The 20,401-nt window shown below is 49.4% G+C and overlaps 1 protein-coding gene and 1 long non-coding RNA gene across 2 annotated transcripts in view; one reads left to right on the forward strand and one right to left on the reverse strand.

Moving 5' to 3' along the window:
* Positions 1-11,438, forward strand: part of LOC138996985 (uncharacterized) — a 354,380-nt gene extending 342,942 nt beyond the window's left edge. Inside the window, exon 3 of the long non-coding RNA XR_011468878.1 lies at positions 1,711-11,438. This is a non-coding gene — a long non-coding RNA (uncharacterized lncRNA). The remainder of the gene's footprint in view (positions 1-1,710) is intronic.
* Positions 1,933-20,401, reverse strand: part of WWOX (WW domain containing oxidoreductase) — a 924,942-nt gene continuing 906,473 nt past the window's right edge. The window contains exon 9 of the mRNA XM_070398316.1: positions 1,933-2,992. Within this exon, the coding sequence (XP_070254417.1) occupies positions 2,804-2,992 (189 nt within the window). The 3' untranslated portion in view covers positions 1,933-2,803. The remainder of the gene's footprint in view (positions 2,993-20,401) is intronic.

Below are 20,401 nucleotides of genomic sequence, written 5' to 3' on the forward strand. Positions count from 1 at the left end.
CCACTTCTCTGCTCAGCCCGAGACCTCAACATGATGCATCTCTTTGGAAAGGACGTGTCTAACTCGTTCAAGGAGCGGTGGCATTGGTGCAGGGAAGCGGTATGGCTTTGAAATCAAACTAACCCAGGTGTGAATCACAGCTCTGCCATTTATGAGCTGTGTGGACAAGGCGAATTGTAAAACATCTTGGCCTCAGTTTCTTCATAAGACAGGAAGGGGAGGGCCACCTGGTAGGGTCGTGGACACATTAGAAATCAGATGTAATGTTGCAGCCTGCTTAGCACAGTGTGGCTCACAATCATCCCCGCAAGGATGGGAATTATTTTCAGGAACATAATGCCTGGTCACCAAGAATCATTTTCTTCAACGGTTATTTATTAAGCACCTTCTATGTGTCAGAAACAGTTCAAGGCACCATGGCCACAGTTGTGAACAAAATAGACAGATCTAGTGGGGTTTATATTATAAGAGGTGGAAAGAGAAAATAGCAAATAGATACATAATGTGTCCAACAGTATTAAGTGTTGTGGAGAAAATAAAGGGTGAGGGTGCATTGGGTGCCACCATGAAATCACATTCTCAGAAAGAGGGTTACATTTGAGCAGAGACCAGAATACAGTGTGAGAGGAAGCCATGCAATTCTCTGGAAGAAAAGCATTTCATCAGAGGTAGCAGCAAAGATAAAGTTGTTGCCTAGGAAGGGTACTTGGCATATTTCAAGAACACAGAGACTGGAGTGACTCCCTATAGCGGATGAAGAGAAAGTGCTATAACACAGGATCAGAGAGCAAGGTGGGGACCAGATTATGAAAGAAACCCTGGGCTGTGGTAAAAATTTGCACTTGACTCAGATGAGAAGTTGTGTCAGTGAGTGTTGGCTGTGTACGAGTAGTCCTGGAAACTTCATGGCTTCACAGAACAAGCCTTTATTTTTTGCCATTCTGTGGGTGGACCCGGCTGGGGCTGAATAGTCTGGGATGGCCCCACCCACATGTCTAATGGTTAGCCTGGGGTCAGTTTGGGTAGCGACCAGGTGTCTCTCATCATCCGGCAGGCTAGCGGGTGGTTGCCAGGTTCCAAAGAGCAGCAAGAAAGGGCAACCCCCAGTGCACAGGCACTTCTCCAACTGGACAAGGTAAGTCAGGCGGCCAAGGCCAGAGTCAGTGTGGGAGACAACCAGTCACGTGTGGAGACTGGGGATTATGGCAGTGTTTACCTCAAAAGCACTGGAGGGTTTGGACCAGAGAAGTGACATTATCTGATTCACAGCTTTAAAGGAGCTATGATGATAAGGACTTTGTAAGGGTAAATATCGCCAGACCAGGGAGGTAGCCAGGCGATGGGCCACTGGAAAGCAATGGTGTTTGACTGGACTGGGCCACAGAGCCAGAGGCCCAGAGGTTCATGATGCTGTGTGGCCTGAAGGTGCCATTATAGTATTTTGGCAAATGCATCCTCTCCATCTTGCCTAATTGGACCTTCTCAGACCCCTGGAATGGCCTAGAAACCAGGGTTAGTGAAAAGGGGCTGAATGGGAAAGAACCCCCAAACTGCCCACTTTCTAATACACAGATATTCTCTAATGACCAAGAACTTGATAATTACAGGGGGAACAGACCACTGAGGACTGAATAACCCACTATAAGTAACAACAGAGCCTCTCTAGGTGAAATTAAACAATAGTCATGTTTCTTTCTCTTTCTTCAACAGAAAATATGATGCTGGCATGCTAATCGCGTGAGACAACCCGGGCCACGGACAGCCACAAAGCACAAAACAAACTCAGAGAAGAAACAAGAATGGTGTTTTCCTGGCGTCTACAAGAAGCGCTTTATTTTTCCTCTAGATTTCTTTTCTAAAAAAAAAAAAAAAAAAGGCAAAACAAAACAGAAAACCAAAACTGTAACAAACATTTAAAGACACAAGACAGACTTCAGGTGATAACATTCGAGCATGCTCTTTTATTAAGCGTAGGATGGGAGGGATGACAGGACTGGTGAGCAGAAGGCTAAAGCAGGAGCCCTGAGGAGCTGTGAGCTGCCGGGGTGCTGCTTGAAACCGTGAATGAAAAATGAAGGGAACGGCTTTTCACCCCACCCCGCAATGATCCTGTAAATTCCTACGGACACAACGCTTTCTTTCCTGCCTGTCAAGGTATTGGGGGGATGCTTGGCAAAATTCATCTGCTATAATTGCTAAAGAACGTTTTGTATAGTTTGGCAAGGGAGTCGGACTGGTACCTTTGTGACTCGTAGCTCTGTCTATGCCAGTGTCACCTCCATCTTCGCTGACAGGAACAAGGCTCAGGGGCCTCTCCCCAGGAGTTGCCAAGCCCACTTGGACTTGGTCAGAAAGAATGCAGCAATGATCTCCTGGATCAATGCAGCGGAAGGATAAACACTCACTCTTTCCTGAATAGAGAAAGCCCCCAGCAGCAGTGTGGCTCTGGCTGTGCTGGTGGCTGGTGGGATAGGGGGCACCAGGCTACTCCAAATTGTGAGAGAAACTTGCTCCTGCTTTTACAATGAGACAGGCCACCACCAGGAAAGAAAAGGGACCCAAGCCTCAGCCAGCCCCAGAAGAGAGATCCTTGACCCCTGGAATTAGTTCCCTGCTTCCCACTGGTATTTGACGTTTTCCCATCTGCTGTGACTATTATTTCCTTGGCTCTGGCGGATCAGTGTCAGGGGGACACGGAAAGGCCTGGATAATCTGGATAATAAGTTGGGGAGGGGGCAGCGTTGGCAGTGACGTGCGGGCACACAGGATGGGCGTGTGTTCCAGTCGTCACCTGAGCTCCCGCTTAGCTGGCCTGGCCGCCGAGTCCCTCCTGGATCAGCCTCTCGCTGAGCGCCCACAGGGCCCGGGCTGTCTCCTCCCTCTGAGCCTCCGCGGAGGGCAGGCAGCGGCAGCAGTTGTTGAAATACATCCCTCCCAGGCCCTCTAGTTCGGGGGCAGCAGCACAGTAGACGGTGGTGGCAGCTCCTTGTTGCTGGAAATTAAAAAAAAAAAAAAAAAAGACCATAAACAATTTATTTAAGAAAAGAGGTGATGAGATGACTTTCTTCTGACTGGGAATCAGCAAGCCTCTCCCCGCCCGGTCCACTGGCACCTGGACCTCAGCGTGGCCAAGGGGCCTGAGCTCAGCCCAGGCCTGGAAGATAGGAGGTGAGCAGCCTGGACAGCGAGCTCATGAACCCCTCTAAAGCTGGCGTGACTCTTTGCACCTCATATAGGAAAAGGCTTCAAAAATAAATATGCATATCACTCACGTCGGACATCTCTCCCCAGCAAAGAGGAAACGAAGGCACCCTTCTGCACATGCAAGAAGACACTCGTCCAACCCCTTGACTTCTCAGTGCATAATGCATTTCAACACAAGATGTTTCCAGAACCTTCTGTCTGGATGAAACCAACCACTCTAATAATGGCCCATCAGGGAGAAACCCAAGCAGGACCCGTGCCAGCCCACTCCAGAACGCAAGTTGCAATGAGTGCTATGGATCACTTTCCGTTCACTCTGGAGTAGCACGGTGGTTAGGGCTGTGTGCCAGGGAGGGACCATATCATCCGGGCTGACAGGGTACTGTCAGAGAAGCTGTAAAGAGGGCAAGAACTCACTTTGCTTTGCAAGCCATAATTAAAAATAATAGGCTGGTGTTCATAGGGAGACACGGTAGGCACGGCTCTAATTTAAAACCAATACAGTTTATCTGGCATCTTATGATTATTTATGTGCATCACAGCCCTGGTTGCATCAACTAATTATAGGCTGATAGGGAGGGGGGTTGTGGAAGAGGATGGAGAAAGGTAATGAGGGATAAGGTCACAATTAGAAAAACATTAAAGACATTTGATTGGGGAGGAAATGGGTTTCTGTCATCACCCAAAGCTTACCCTTTTCCTGCTCCTCTAGGGTTTAAATTGTGCCCAAGCAGGATGCGTAATGGAAAACCATGCTGCACAAATGGTTTGGTTTACATTCACTACAACCACTGGGGGTCAAGGTCATTGTGAGGATCAGGGCCTCGAGATGTTCTAATTTTAGGAAAGTGCTACAAAACAGACTTGGGTTTTGTTTGTTGTCATATCTAGTTCTTGTGAAAACCCCATAGTCAAATCAGTAAAGGGACATGGGTGGGGGGAGCGGGAGGGGGAGAGACTTGAGTTCTGATCATAGCTGGCTTCTCGATAGGCCAGGACAAGTCCCATTAGTTCAGAACTTGAATTCCTGACAGGATTGGGCTTAATTAAGTCATAATTGGTTTGTTACTTCCCCAACCCCCCGCACCGTGCCCACTCCCCAAACAGCCAGCTATTTTCTTGGGTTTGGCTCTTTCTTTTGAAATTGATTTGGGTGGTGGCTCAAGTCTAATGGGAATAAGTTCATGTTATCCAATTTTTCTTTCACTGAATTATTGCTAATAACAATTTGTTTAGCACCTGGCACATTTCTCTAAAGAATTCAAGAGGCTTATCTGACTCCTTGCACCTCATGTGGGGAGGCAAAGTGACTCTAAAGACAAATTGAAGAATGGAGATGCTCGCCCCACTAACTCAAGCCAAATATCCTTTTGGCTTCACTTCTTAGAGTTCAGTTGGAGATGGTGTTTTGCATAATTTTCTGGATATCTATCTAAGATTTCCATTTTACTTCCCAGCTGCCAAAACCACCAGAGAGTGGTCAGGTGATTTACCATCAACTGTAAGGGGTGAGAGAATCCGGCCAGCTCAGCCCCAGATTCAGGCTCTCCACCCCGACGCAAAGGCTTGGAGTATCGGCATGTATCGAGCAGGACAAACGGGCCTTTCAGAGCCACCAGTGGCGAGAAAAGATGAAAGTAGGCCACTCGGGAAAGCACAAAGCGGGATTCTTCCACACCCGGGGTAATATTTTGCCACTGTGACCTTCTAAAATGATACCAGGTTGCACCCTTGCATTGTGGGAATGGTATTTTTGCAAAGAAATTCTGCACTTGCATTGATTCAGAACCATGTTGATGAGGGAGCTGGGGGCCTGCATTTTCCCTCCATGGAATCTGACAGCAATTGCAATGACCTCAGTTCATATAAGCCGGCATTTGGCTACCATGCTGAAAGCCATACATGTTAGAAAAGCCCAATCTTGCATCAAGAGCTGGCGTTGAGTCTTTTGCCGCCAGGCTTGGGTGATGCACAATCTTAATTCCGTCGCGAGAGGTTCTGTAGAAGAACCCAGGGGCACCTGAAAGCAAAGACCACCTTCTCCACTCGGAGATCCACCCCGCATTGGGCAGTCTCCCTCTCTGGTCCATGCTCAATTCAACTGGTACTCGATTAGCTTTCTTACTGGACAGCTAAGTAGTAACAGATCTTTCAGTCCCAAGCTCACTACCCTTTTTGCTCTGGGGGAATTCTCTTAGCTGCACCAGGGCAGCCTCTGAGTGACATCTTCATACAAGATGTGCCGACAGTTTCATAACAAGTTCTGATGTTTGGCTCATGAGAAGGAGACTGAGCCACGTGAGGGGAATCTCATTAGTAAATAGGCTGGGCTTGCTGATACAAGATCAAATATTTCAAAACTGATAAACACACATTTAAAAGAGCACTTTCATCATCGTTAAATGGCTTTCATGCAACTTTTTTTTGTGGGGGGGGGGGCATCAGTACGTAATTCAGAAACTATGAAAGTCATATAAAGGGAACAATGCTACCAACTCCATTATAAAACACCTGGAGCCACCATGTCTTGTGAGTTGTTACCACTGTTTACTGACCCATTGTGATAACAGCAACACCTTGACATAAAAGCACTGGCTGGAGCTGTGGGTCCCCCTCAACGATTTGTTAAGAACAATTTCTCGGAAGCCTGCTTATCAGGGAGCTGGGTGCGGCGGCTCCAGTCTCCATCCCCTAGAATTGGCTATGCGTTAGGGTGTGGCTGGCACAGGACAGAGTTTCTGGGAAGCCCAGTAGAATCTGTAATCATGCCTGAACGCCACTTCTGATCTGATCAAACGTTTTCGAGCTGCCAGAGGAGAGCTGAGCCATCCATCTCCATAGTGTATGTAAAATCACCCAGGATTCTTGTTGGGGATTAAGTTAAGAGTATCTTGGTCATAAAGGTTCATCATTCTCCTTCAGAAATCATTTGTCAGATTTGCAGCCCCATCTCCAATTACAGGAAGGTGGACTTAGAAAGTGGTTGCTGTTTATTTATAGTTGAGGCCCTGAGCCCTAACTTATCCATCCTTCCCAAACCCTTTGTTGGGATGAAAATATTAAGTAGCCGCTTTTCATCAACATTTATTTGATGACTGCTAGCCAGCAATTTGTAGCTGTCAGCATGGAATCTAAATGAATATTGACTCTTTTAAAGGAAGAGGTACAGAGGTTTCTAATAAACAATACATGGTAAAGGAAAAACCACCCACATATCAATATTTGTAATGCATTGGTTAGTACTCTAACCACCTACATATTGATATTTGTAATGCATTGGTTAGTACTCTAATATAACTCACGTTTTAATAAGGACACATATTACACAGTTACTGTTTAGTTTGAGTTTCTCTATTTTAAATGCATGCTTATTTAAAAGACAGAGTAGATTCCTATCTTAAAGTAGATTAAATTACGAGATGTATAAAAAACAGACACTGTCACAGAATATCTATAGTCAATGATTCTGAGAGTAGATGTTCTAAGATTGCTTTATCACAGACCTACAGATATCACAGATTGCACAGAAAATGCTGAATGAATCGACTTTGCAAACAGTACAGATGTGTAAAGGAATGTGTCAGGGGACTCAGACTGGGAACCCCACGGGCAGGAAGGAGAGCCCTTTGGGAAGAGGGCAGCGGTCACTGTGCTGAATTCCCGGGACAAAGAGGTGATGTGAAGTGAGCAGGTGCCTCTTCGTATCCTCAAAGCTTTCCCTGTTCCTCATCTGGGGTCTGTTAGGAAGACAAACCCTCCCCGAAGGCAGAACCAGCCACCTCTCCAGCGGCCCGTGAATACGGCAGGATAATCTACCACAGAGCTTTGGAGTGAGCACGCGCGTCACCCGTGGAATGACTGCCCCCGCAGCCTCTGCCTTTCCCCGCCTCCCAGGAACACCCCGGAGGAGTTTCTGCCGTTCGCCTGACAGTGCAGCCCGGGCTTGGGAATTCACCTCCAGATACACACCTGTTCCCCCAGAACAAGGACAGCTGAAACCTCTGATTTTAAAGCCAAACAAAAGCAAGCTGCTCCAAAAGGTTACGAGTCCCTACTGACCGAGAACAATCTTCTAAGCTGACAAAGGTGCCATGGCTTGTGTTCATTTTTAGGGTAACGCAGTGCACACAGAAAGGGGGCTCCCGGGCCTCCCCGTTAGCATGACCGAGGCCAATGAGTCGCCCTCTGCCTCCACTGGGATGCTGGTGTCGCTGAATAGACCAAGGTCGTGGAGTAAGTGCTAACCAACCAACACGCCAACTTGCCCCAAAGTTACGTGAGAAGAAGAGAGGAGAGCAGTCTACTCGAAGGACTCTGCCCTCCAAATGGTCCTGCTTTTCTAGAGGCTTCTTGCGAATGAGGACCATTCACGAGGTAGCAACGGCCAGCATCTATGGAGAGCTGACGATTCTTCAGGCAGGCACCGGCAGAAAGCTTGTAAGCGCGACACTCTCACCCACAGCCTCAGGAGCAGGGGCGATTGGATCCCCTGTGTGGAGAAGCCCACTTAGTGTCAGAGGTCCAAAGCAACTTGTCCCAAGTCACTCTGATGACCACACAATGGACTCTCTCCAGAATTCGGACACGCTGCCATAGAAACCTCCTGCCAAACATGTGACACAGCTGTGTGCACACTGCCCGACCCTGTTCTGTGTCCCCATGTGGCCGAAGCTTCCTGTCCATGCCCGGCCACAGTGTGACACCCTGGCATGGCCTGGAATTAAGCGTGGGGTTTGCCCTGTGTTCACCTGAGAAATGTTAAAAGATTTTTCCGTTGTTGATTTAGTCCGTGAACTAAACTGAAATTATATCCATTTGGATGAACAGAAGTGAGGATTCAGCGAAACCTCAGAAGAGCCAATAGCAAATGACCCTTAACACAAAGGTCACCTGGTCCAACACGCCACCTCCAGGTGCCAGGCTGGCCCAGCTAAGGAACCTTGTCTTGGATAATAGACATTTTTCAACACCTAAACTGAACCACCTCAAAACCAGAGAAACTGAAGCAAACTCCATCTTATAAACCTGTGTATGTGTAAAGTGAGCGAGGCCTTTTGGAGGGTAATATCTGGCACATTAGGTCAGGTTTGCAGGCAAAGTCTGTTCCAACCCCCTTCCTACCCTCCCCCAATTAATCCCTAACAAATTAACTCCTACAAATTCCCAGCCAGTGACTCCTACAAAGGCTTTAAACAATCAGGCTCAGGTACAGGCAGACGCTTCCTGTGGGCATGGACGCAGAACTGTCCTGTGGCTTTCAGGAGTTTTGCTCCCAGCTGTTCTTAGCAGTTATCATAGAAGGGAAATACACTTAACTTCTCAAACTGAAAAAGTGGAGACCAGGAGAGTGGGCATCTGTTGGAAACAGTGGGAGCTTTAGAGTCTGAGAAGGTCCCGGAGACGGACTTAGCCTGGCCTCACAGAAGAGGATGCGCACACTGGCACCACGGACCTGGACAGTGTGTTTGGATATTTTCCTCTTGCTACAAGGTAACGGTTTCTTTGCTAAAAACAGCTTCACACCTGTGAAAAAGACTCGGAAGTTCGCGTTCAGTTGACTGTCTTTCCCGCCGGGTGCCCAGTGACACCGGGGACACAGTCTATGAAAAGGTTTGACAGAAGTTGTTTGCTGAGGGAGAGCTAAGCAATGGACTGTCCCCAGCCATCCCCGGAGATGCAATGGGTCCACAACCCACGATCGCAAAGGGTATCTTGAGTGAAATGTTTGGAGGGAAACAAAGGTGACACAGCTTCACGGGCTTCCATTTGGGGAGAATCTCAGAGGCGACACGGAGCCTTTCTCATTTGCATCCCAGATAGTAAGCCAAACCCAAGTGAGGGTACAAGGACCACTCTCCCCGACAAAAGACATGACTTTCTAGCAAGCTCCCTATGGAGTTTCCAGAGATTGACTTCAAGACCAGGACAGAATGACTTGCAAAGTCAGGATTGTTGCTGTTATTTCTCTGAGAAATATTTGCAGAAAAAAGCCCAGAGACTAGGAGGTGCTGGATAGAAAGTTGGAAATGATTTTTTTTTTTAAGCTAAAGAATATATTTGTCTTCGCTAGCCTTAAGTCTGGGAGAGGAAGCGGTCGTCCATCCGGACCATCCAGGGAGGTCCAAAGCCATGTTTGTTTTGGGAAGGTCGGGCGGGGAGGGATTTCCACGCCAGCGGGATTCAAGGGCAGGGTGACCTTGGTAGGCTTTCAGGACCTGTGTTTTGAATTCCATGAACTGTTCTGAACTTTCTCTTGAAATAAATGAGGCCCTTTTCATACCTCTCCCTGTCCCAGAGTCCTTGCCGTCTATGGTCCAAGGGTTCTGTGAAAGATTGATGTCTGCTCCCAAAAGAATGGAAGTGTGCAATTTAGAATGATTTCATCTCCCTGGGACCTGCTGCTGCTGCGGGACTCTAACACGCTTTGGTGGGGCGGGAGGTGCCCTCTGAATGAGGGAAGGAAAAAGAGGAGGCCCAAGGGCCAGTCCAGGGGGCGATGTTATTCATGTACATCCCACCTTCATTTGTGTCTGCCAAAGAGGTTCTGGACTGGACTGGCCCGAGAGGTGGTCTCATTACAACTGAGAGATGCTGACTGTGTCTCACTTCTATGACCGAGTTCCCCGGGCATTCCCTGCCAGTGCTCTCTGGAACGCCCACATTGCTCAAAGCACAGCTTCTTTTTCAATGGGTTTTCTCTCGCTGGGACGGAACACTGCATTGGGGTATCCATTCTTCCATGGGTTGGTTGGCAACAGCTAAGCAGAAGAGCCATAGAAACCTGCCACTGAACTATGCATCATCCTTCGACACGGGACAAATCTGACGGCCCCTTACGGAAACGTTCCCATTGGGCCACCTCAAAGCTGGTGCCGAAGGAACTCCTGAGTGTTCATAAACGGTAAAAGAAGATTTAGCTTGTGTTAATTTGAAACATTTTACATTCTTCCTTGATGTTTTTAACCTCGGTTATAGCTAGCTCTGTACAATGTAGATAATGGATGCCTCTGTATTTGCCATGTACACTGATAGAAACCTTTGACATGATTGCCAGGCAGAATTAATGGGTTCAGTTCTAATATCAAAGACTGTCTTCAGAGTAGCGGTGAAACAAAAATATCTTCCTTCCTCCTGCGCACAGTCACTCCGCCCAGTCGGCCTGACACATGGGACCCCCTGGAAAGCCAAGAGCAGACTGTTCTGTGAGCAGGCAGGACTTCCGGGCAAACCCCAAGCAAGCTGTTTGTTTAGATGTTAAGGTGGACAGTTCATTTACACCTAGGTCACAGGTCACGGGCATATCCTACAACATTGACTGAAAAGGCATGGGGGGGCGGGGGATAAAACCCACAGGGTGCTCCGATGGGGCCGCATCACGGTGAGAAATTAACTCTTAACTCTGTTGTCCAAAAACAAATGAAGGAATAGACTTCGCAGTGATTCAGATCAGAGGCAGGCCCCTAAGTCCAGCCCCACCGTTTCAAGTCGAGCACAACTGCATTAGGTCTGTGCATGCATTTTCATAGGGAGCTCACACGAACAGATCATTTCTCAGGCTTATTTCTAACGCTGGCCTTGTTAATATTTCATTTAGAACATACTGTGGAGAGGGTCTCATTTATATGACTTCCATAATTAATGGTGATAGCTTAGGCACTGCCTTTACACAGAGAGATCTCGTCACAGTGGTCGATGGGTAATGAGAAACAATAGATATTTCATTCACCAGCAGCTTGTTGCTAGTTAGTAGGAAATGATCGTGTGCTCTGTTGCTTTAATTGCCAGGGTACATAATTCTGCCTGGGTGTTAGTGAGCATTTTAAAGCACTTGATGCAAATAGACTAGGAACAAAACAAAACCAAGTTTACCTTGATTATGTAACACCTTAGCATAGAAAGTTACACAGGTATGTTTTTTTTTAAATTGCATTCTATCATGCAAATATTATCTAAATATGCATGTACTGACAACTCATCTACTGTATTTTAGGAAATACAATTAGGCCGCCTTTCTCTTCTCCTATGTAGACTGTAAATAACTGTAGATCTTTCTCTTGTTTCCCTATGTAAATATATGTAAATACTAACAAGCCATGCATGCTGATATCCTAGGCGATTTCAGGTAATTTTATAATCTGCAGGCATGTACTTGAACTGGTTTGTTAAAAGGAAAAAGAACACAAAACCTCGCAAACTCTTTAAAGCTGAATAGAAATTAAAGGTTTCTTCCTAGACTGTGGTGACTTCTTTTGTTTGCTGTCTCATCCCTGAACCAAGTTCCCACTCAGCTTCTCTGGCCTTCTCCCAGAGACAACCTGGGCGGGCTGGGGGCCCGGGACAATGGCTGGACCACGTGGCTTGGGTCTTTACACACTTTCCTTGAGTTTTCTAAAGAATCTCTGGAATCATAAGATAGACATTTTTGGATTTTTCCAGCAAAAGGATTTGGAGTAGAAAGCATTCATGTTTATCGTTCCCATGGGTGCCTTACATCCCCAAAACCCTTGAAAGAACCCTGTCCTTCCTGTTGCAAAGATGCACAGATGAGTCACAGCAAGATCGGTATTTGCCCAACGTGACAAAACGATTAAATGCCTCCAAAACCCCCATTGGTACAAAGGCGCAGTAAACTTTTTCTGCAAAGGGTCAGAGTGGAAATATTTAAGGCTCTGCAGGCCATACCGTCTCTGTCACAACCGCTCAAATTCGCCACTGTGGTGAAAACAGCCACAGACATCAATATGCAAATGAACATGGTTCCAATAAAACTTTATTTACAAAGTGGGCCGTGGGCCAGATTGGGCCTACAGGCCTCAGTTTGCCAACCTCTGCTCCACACCCTGGGAAAACTCAGCTGTCCTTCAGCAGACCGTTAACGCTTCCCTTTTGAGCATGTGTTTGATGGACTGCGGGAATCATGCGATCAATTGAAAATTCTCCACCACTTCCCTGCAGGTAGCTACACTATTTGCAGAAGTCATAAAATAAGGAGGTGAGCAAAAATGAAGTCCCTTGAGCTTATAAATCAAGCTGTCTTCCTCAGACAAATCTCATTGCCAGGTTTCAATTTAGTTATCTTTTGTTTTCATAAATGGAGATGGAGAAAAAAGTATGAAAGACTAAGATAAAAAAAAAAAAGTGAGAAAGAAATCGAGTGACACTCAGTCTTCAGTGAGGGAAGGAGCTATTACCTCAGGTCTCTATGGAAACCAAGCGGCACACCAACTTTTTAATGGGTGGAAAACAACGTTTGTGTTTGAAGATGTTTTTCCTAAGTATGATGCTTGCGTGTAAATGCATTAATTGACAGTTTCCTTCAGGACTTCTTTATTGAAGTTTCCAAACTTAATTTGATGGCACAGGGAACTCTCTGGAGCCCTTGAAGAATGCTGCAAAGTTAGGTCCTTAGAAAAATGAGCCGGCTCTGGCTGTGTGCACATCCAAGCCCATTCTCCCGCAAAGCCAGCGAAGAGCCAGCCTCACTCCCTGTAGTTTTCCATTTAAAAAGCCCTCGGCATTCACTGTGGGATTGCAGAGACACCTTCTAACCCCTATTGAACAAGAATCAATATCACCTCTCAGTCCTGGAGGGAACTGAGCAGAAGGAGTGGGAAGAGGAGAGAGCTCCGGGCTTTGCAGATTGGGCGGCAGTGTGGGATGGTGGAAAAAGCCAGGGAGCTGAAGCTAGAGATACCTGAACTTGAATCCTGACTTTGACACACAGCAGCTCTGTGACCAGCCACGGAGCCTCAGTTTCCTTATCAATGAAATGGGCGTAACAGCCCATTCACGGGGCTTTGGGCAGGATCAGTGCTAACATTTGGTCATTTCCTGAGGACACAGATACTGGTTCAAAGGTAGCTACAATTTTGTTTATTAAAAGTTAAAGAAGGAAGAACGCAGATCAAAATCTCTCTCCTTTCCTTCATGCCAGAGACTTAACAGTAAAGGGGATGGGGGTAGATTGCTCCTTTCTAGGCAAGAAATTCAAGCGACAGTTACCTCTCCCACCAAGTCTTGCCCAGCATCTCTGGGTGCCATGCTGAGCATGAATGACCTGCTTCCAATCTCTTGTCAGACATTCTCCTGCTAGCTGACCCACCCTTCCCCCTTTGCCTTCGAGCCATCTACCCTTTGGCCTTCCCTCTAGAGCAGCGGTTCTCAACCTGTGGGTAGCGACCCCTTTGGGGGTCGAACAACCCTTTCACAGGGGTCGCCTAAGACCATCGGAAAACACATACATAATTACATATTGTTTTTGTGATTAATCACTATGCTTTAATTATGTTCAATTTGTAACAATGAAACTGGGGGTCACCACAACATGAGGAACTGTATTATAGGGCTGCGGCATTAGGAAGGTTTAGAACCACTGCTCTAGCGCCGCGCCTTCAGCTGGATCGCTCAGCCCAGGAACAGTCTTATCATGGCAGTCACTTCCCAGCTCTTTAATGATCTCCCTTCCAAACCCATCCTGAGTCCTGACATCTCGGCCAGGGAGAGTGTGAGACACCACAGCTGCCTTAGGAAGTCTGTCCAGTGCAACAGGTAGAGCCAACACCAAAACAAATAACGAGACTGGGGATGGCCTGTTATGTGCCCTGTTATGTGCCAAGGACCTATTACTTCTGGTTCTTACAACAACCTCAGAAGGAGGCAAAGTAACTCACGGCCACATACGTCCCTGGGACGTGTTGGAGCTAAGACCCAAACCGAGTCTGTCTCAGTTCAAAGGCCATGTTCTTGGTCATGGGTAATGCCCTCTGAGCCCACACCCTGGTCCCTCTGGCATTCTGAACTTACGCATAAATGAGGAAATCTAGCCCCATGAGGCTGTGTAAGTACATACTCTTTCTCTGGGTGATTTGATCCCCCTGCTGGCCACGCCCCTGCTCACAGAGCCTCAGGGGCCTTCTTCCTCCTCTCCAAGCCCACTCCTCAGCCCTCAGACCCTGGGTCCCAGGGTGCCGCTTCTGCCTGCATGTGATTTGGAGAACACCTCAGGAGGGGCCTGAGAGCCACCCCTGCCGCGTTCCTCTTCTGCTTCCCATGCAGGGAGGCTGGCAGGGTCGGGTTCACGGCTGGGCGTTCCGGGCCCATCTGGCCGCACCCCCAGGGCGGCTCCTGTCGGGCCAACTGCAGTTGGAACTCTCCTGCCCTCACCGTGCAGAGAAGTGCTGAGCTCAGGGCATCGGGGTTCCCCAGGAACACCTGACTCTGCCTGTTTTTGCCCCCTCTGGCTGCCACACCTGGCAGGACTCATCCTCTCCCAGTCGCTGGCTTGTAAAAAGGCAAACAAATACGCTTATAGCTCCCAGGCAAGATGTCAGGGAGGATACAAGCTCGCTGTGTAGCTGGCCCTTAGGTAGTCAAGGTGGTTGAAGATCTGTCCTCTATGCCTGTGCCCCCTGGGTCCCTCATTGCATGATGTCACAGGCAGCCCTCTTATGTAGGGTCCCCACGTGGGGCCTGGATACCTCCGTGGTACATTCCAGGTGCCAAGCCCCGAAATGTTTCTTGAATTCCTTCAATAGCCCTGTGCAGATATTATTATCCCCATTTTACTTACAGGGAAACTGAGGCTCACACAAGTGAAATGACTTAGTAACGAATACTTCTTGTTTGAGTTCTGATTATGTGGCACCTGCCTATTGCAGGCTAAGGGACTGATGTGCCTTTACAGCTACCGGCGAGGGTCACCCTGTACCAGACCCTTTTCGAGGCCCTGGACATCCACTATCCCCAGTTATGGGCAGGAGCTAAAGCCCAGAGAGGCAGAGGTCAAAGAGCAAGTGGCCGGGTTACGAGCTGAACCCCCTCCCTCGGGCTGCAGACCCCCACTCTTAGCAATGGCTCCAGGATCGACGGGAAGGTGTTCACTGTCCGCGTCAAGTGGGAGCACTGCACTCCCACAGGCCAAGGTTTTGCACTGTCGTCACAGCGGATCTTTGAGCAGCAATAAGGAGCTAACCTTTCCGAGCAGCCCAGGCTGACGTTCAATGTTCTGCGGGTCCGCTCTTCATGTATGCTGCTCCCAATTTGACAGATACGAAACCCGAGGTTCAGAAAGGTGAGGCATTGCCAGGTCACGCAGCTAGCGGGTGGGGGAGCTGGAATCTGACCCTGGGTTGTCCATGCCCTGAACCCCTTTGCTGGATGGCATCTTGAGCCACAGAAGTCAGATCCCCCAGTGACGTTTGTCACTTACCCAGTGGCAGGATGAGCATCTCCAGTTAGATGCTCTGCAGGGCGTTAGGCTCTCAAGTGTCATGCTAACACTGAGGTGGAGGCCAGGGATTCCACTACCCATGAGAAAATCGTAAGGGAGTGAGTCCATTGGTTACCTCGAGTCTATGATCAGAGGGTGGGGCGAGTCCCAGGAAGGAGCAATCTATTAAAAGGACAACCTCTCTTATTAAAAGGACCTTTAAGTGAGAAAAAAGGGGAGGAGTTAACTGTCCTTACTTGTTTTTAACATTTACTCTTCTCTAAGGCTGTTTCTTATTCCCTAGATTTTGGTAAAGAACCAATTGATTTAAACCGTTTTACATATGAGGGCAGATCCAAAATTCCCCCAGATTTCAGTACCACTTAACCCTTCCCTAGAGACTGAGAAGCACAACTTCCTGGTAATTGGAAAGCCAGAGCTTCAGATTCACGACCACAGTATCTCCAGGGTCCATGTATCAACCACTTCCCATCATTATGGTGAGACGTACCCCGCCCGTTGTCTATAGTGTGTTCATGTTTACCTCTTAATGAGTAGGGAGTATTGGGAAACACACACACACACACACACAAATGAACAGCCAACCTATAGGTTTTGTCTGGTATTATGAAACTGCCTTGCTAAACCAATACAAAATCTCAGCTTACCACCACAACCACCCCTTTGTGGGGATGAGCAGTATAATAGGCTAATTAAAATCAACTTTTCCTTGAGTTGCTTTGCCTTGCTTAAATGACACATCATTGAAAAACGGGGTTCATGACAGCGGCATATTGGTAAGTGTTTAACAGCTGGCTCACTGGAGCATGGAGGGGAGGGGGAGCCTTGATGTGTAGTGTCTGCCAAATCCTGTGGTGTAAATACTCTCAACATGACCAGCAGAATGCAGAGCTGGGAAGAGATCCACACAATCAGCTCTTGAAAGCTGGTGTGATTCTGCTCCAGAACTCAATTAGCTGATGGCCTACAGAATACAGCAGTAGGAATTGTTTGAGGAAGATCATGAGACATGACAAAAACAGGTCAGGAACTCAGGGTCATAATACCATCGAGAAAACATGAGAAAGTATGAACCCAAACCAGTATGGGTAGCTGGGGGCCAGAGTGACATAGACTTACGACTTTCAGATATTATTCATGTTGGTCCCCTTAACCTAAAAGCTGATTCCACTCAGGTGGCTCCCCTGGCCCTATGTAACCATAGTTACCAACATGTATTTAGTAATGAGTCCTTAATATCATTCTAGAAACTCTGCAACATCATCTTATTTACTATTGCAATAATTCTGCAAGGCAGACAATAACGCCATGGTAGAGATGAGGCTGAGGTTCAAGGAGTTGGAACCTGCTCAAGGTTACACAGAGCCCTTGCGGTGCAGCGCCAGGGTCCACTCCCGGTCTGCCTGGTGCCAGGCCTCACCATTTCCCCGGCTCTCTAGGAGTTCAGCATCCTTGACAACACCACGGGTTTTTTGTTTTTTGTTTTTGTTTTTGTTTTGCCTTAGATCAGTGGTTCTCAACCTTGGCTGCACATTAGAATCACCTGGGAATCTTTTTAAAATCCTGATTTCTGGGCCTCATCCTCAAGCCCAGAAGTCAGGATTTTAAAAGATTCCCAGGTGATTCTAATGTGCAGCCAAGGTTGAGAACCACTGCCTTAGATCCTTTCTACCGCAAGTGAAATGCATATATTGTAACAAAGACAATATATGTCTCCTCCACCCAAATGTTTCCCATTGAGGGATACAGAATCGGAGACCCTGTGGGATTGCGGGTGAGAACAGGGGGGTATGGAAGGAGGCTGGGTAGGTAGGGTAGCAGGGAGAAGAGAGGACAGGGCCACCCATGGGACTGGACATCTCAGGACGCTGAACTACTATTTTTCAGGTATTGATGGAAGCTGGGCACGTAGACCCTCAGAATTTACTCCATTTGTTCAACATCGCAAGCCTGGTGCGCAGAGATAACCCTCTGGGTATCCCAGACCTATAGTTAGGGCTACTGTTCTTAAGCCACAGGCCCCTCGGGCCGGCCTGTCTACCCACAGGAGGAGAGAGGAGGATGCTGTCTGCTCACGCTGCACTTCTGTAACCAGCAAAGGCGCCAAACCTCCAAGCTGCCTTTGGTTTTGTTACTTCCTCAAATGAAAGCACAAACAGGTTCCCGCCGGTCACACCGCATGAGAAGAGTCGGCCCTAGAACCCAGTGATTCTGGTGTCCCCGCTTCTAAAGAGAGTATTTTAAGCAAAGATATCTTTGCCATCTGAGTTCACCAGCTCTTCCCCAGATGCGAGGAACAGCACTTTCAAATAAGAAAGAGAAACCAATGATGTAGGAAAGCCAAAAAAGTGGGATTTTCTTTCCCTTCCCAACGTAATCCCTGCCACAGGAACATCTAGATTCTAACGTCAAGTTCAGCCCGTCAGCTGATTTTGCTCTGGGAATCCGTGTACTACCGCCTGGATTGTTCCCCCAAACAGCCCTCTCCAACCTGACGTCACCATTATCCTGCTCATTGCTGGCCCCGTGGCTACGGGCAAGTTCCTAGCCTGGGCCGGATGGCCTGCCTTTCCAGCTCCCTCCTCTCCCTGCCCTCCATCCCTGCGCCCCAGCTACGTGGATGGACTCTAATTAGGGAGTTGTGGCCTCCAAGCCAGCCCAGGGCACTGGGGGCGGGGGGGGGGGGGGGGGACACTATGGGGAGCCGCCCAGATCCCCGTCTGGATGAGGAGGAGCTGCTGTTTGCTGAAGGCCGAGTCCTTCCTCAGGAGCTGCCCTCCGCCCAAAGGAGCCGCCTTGCCCATGGACACCCTGCCAGGAGGCAACCCACACAGCGCCTGCCTGACCTCTTTGGAGGACATCTCCGAGGCTCACCCTGGCTTCCATCTCTTTGGGACTGAAGTGCCTGCTGCTCCCACTCCACAGCTCAGCCCTCCTGCCTGCCCCCTCCTGCCTGTCCCCTCCTGCCTGTCCCCCTCCTGCCTGCACGCCTCCTGCCTGTCCTCCTCCTGCCTGCCTTCCTCCTGCCTGCCTTCCTCCTGCCTGCCTTCCTCCTGCCTGCCCCCTCCTGCCTGCCCCCTCCTGCCTGCCCCTCCTGCCTGCCCCCCTCCTGCCTGCCCCCTCCTGCCTGCCCCACTCCTGCCTGCCCCCCTCCTGCCTGCCTTCCTCCTGCCTGCCCCCTCCTGCCTGTCCCCCTCCTGCCTGCCCCCTCCTGCCTGCCCCCCTCCTGCCTGCCCCCTCCTGCCTGCCCTCCTCCTGCCTGCCCCCCTCCTGCCTGCCCCCTCCTGCCTGTCCCCTCCTGCCTGTCCCCCTCCTGCCTGTCCCCCTCCTGCCTGCCCCCCTCCTGCCTGTCCCCCTCCTGCCTGTCCCCCTCCTGCCTGCCCCCCTCCTGCCTGCCCCCCTCCTGCCTGTCCCCCTCCTGCCTGCCCCCCTCCTGCCTGCCCCCCTCCTGCCTGTCCCCTCCTGCCTGCCTTCCTCCTGCCTGCCTTCCTCCTGCCTGCCCTCCTCCTGCCTGCCCCCTCCTGCCTGCCCCCCTCCTGCCTGCCCTCCTCCTGCCTGCCCTCCTCCTGCCTGCCCTCCTCCTGCCTGCCCCCTCCTGCCTCCCCCCTCCTGCCTGCCCTCCTCCTGCCTGCCCTCCTCCTGCCTGCCCCCTCCTGCCTGCCCCCCTCCTGCCTGCCTTCCTCCTGCCTGCCCTCCTCCTGCCTGCCTCACTGCCCTACAGACTGGGGTCCCCAGAGCACTCCCCAGGAACCCGTGTGCCCACTCAGCCACAGAACCTGCAGCCAGGACACCAGACCTACTGCTAGTTGCTGGATGACTTTGAGAAATGCACTTAACCACTCTGAGCCAGTGTCTTTGCTGCAAACTTGAGGTAGCGGTGCACGGAGGGGAATTTGGAGAGCTTAGACCAAGTACATCACACACTGGCACAGAGCCCCAGGCGCTCAGTAGGCAGCAGCGGTGGAGGCAGCAACAGGAGCAGCGCAGGCTCTGGCCGCTTGCCCCTCTCTGCCTGCCGCACCCTCTCTCAGTCTTCAGCTGGGGGGATGGCATGCCCTCCCCTCCCCGCATAAAAGCACAGACTCTGGGAGGGCTTCTGGTTAGACATGTGGATTCAATTCAGGCATTTCTGTCTACACTCCCTCCAGAAAGGCTATTAAAGAAAGTGTCATAAAGAGCAAAACTCGGTGATGGAGGATCAGCAGCAGGAGTGTAGGCGCTGGGACGCGGAGGGAGAGGGGAGCGCTCTGACTCAGCAGAGCGGGGCCTGCACTGAGCCTACGCCCCCAGCAGAACGCAGGGCCCCGAAGGAGGTGACCAAGGTTGGGACCAAAAGAGGAGAATCACCAAGGCTCGGAGACACTGCATGCGAGGTCTGAGCAGGGTTGTCACGTGGGGCAGCCATTCGTTAAACAGCTTCTGTCATTGCCAAGTTCAGATGTCAACTCCCCTGTAAGTTTATGAGAGAAACCTCTCCTCTCATCACTGCCCGTCCTGAATCCAGTGTGTAGTTGGGTGTGTGCTCTGAGGCTAGGACCCCTTTGAGAGGGGCCGCTGGCACCAGCCAGTGCCTGGCACACGGTAGGTAGCTAGTGACTGTTTCTAAAGAGCTGAATGAATGCGTGATCGAATATCCTAGCAGAACAAAGAAAAATGTATCAATCAAACTCAGTTGCTGCATAAACAACATGACTGGTCAAGTGATTTTCTTTCCAAATTATTATTGGTGTGGTTTTGACACAGTTGTTTTCAGCAAGTTATGACTCATATTGGAGCTACATTTATATTATGCCTATTATATGCCAGACACTGATCTAAGCTTGATATCTTCCTCTCTCTCTCTCTCTCTCTCCTCACGCACACACAGAGTCCTCACAACAGCCCCGTGGAATAGATTTGCTATTAGTCTCCTCCGTTTACAGAAAACTGAGACAGAGACAGATTAAGGAACTTGCTGAAGTCTACACA

Source organism: Myotis yumanensis, unplaced genomic scaffold (assembly GCF_028538775.1).
Source record: "Myotis yumanensis isolate MYYU_CA2020_CCGP unplaced genomic scaffold, mMyoYum1.0.hap1 SCAF_18, whole genome shotgun sequence".
NCBI classification, from domain to species: domain Eukaryota; kingdom Metazoa; phylum Chordata; class Mammalia; order Chiroptera; family Vespertilionidae; genus Myotis; species Myotis yumanensis.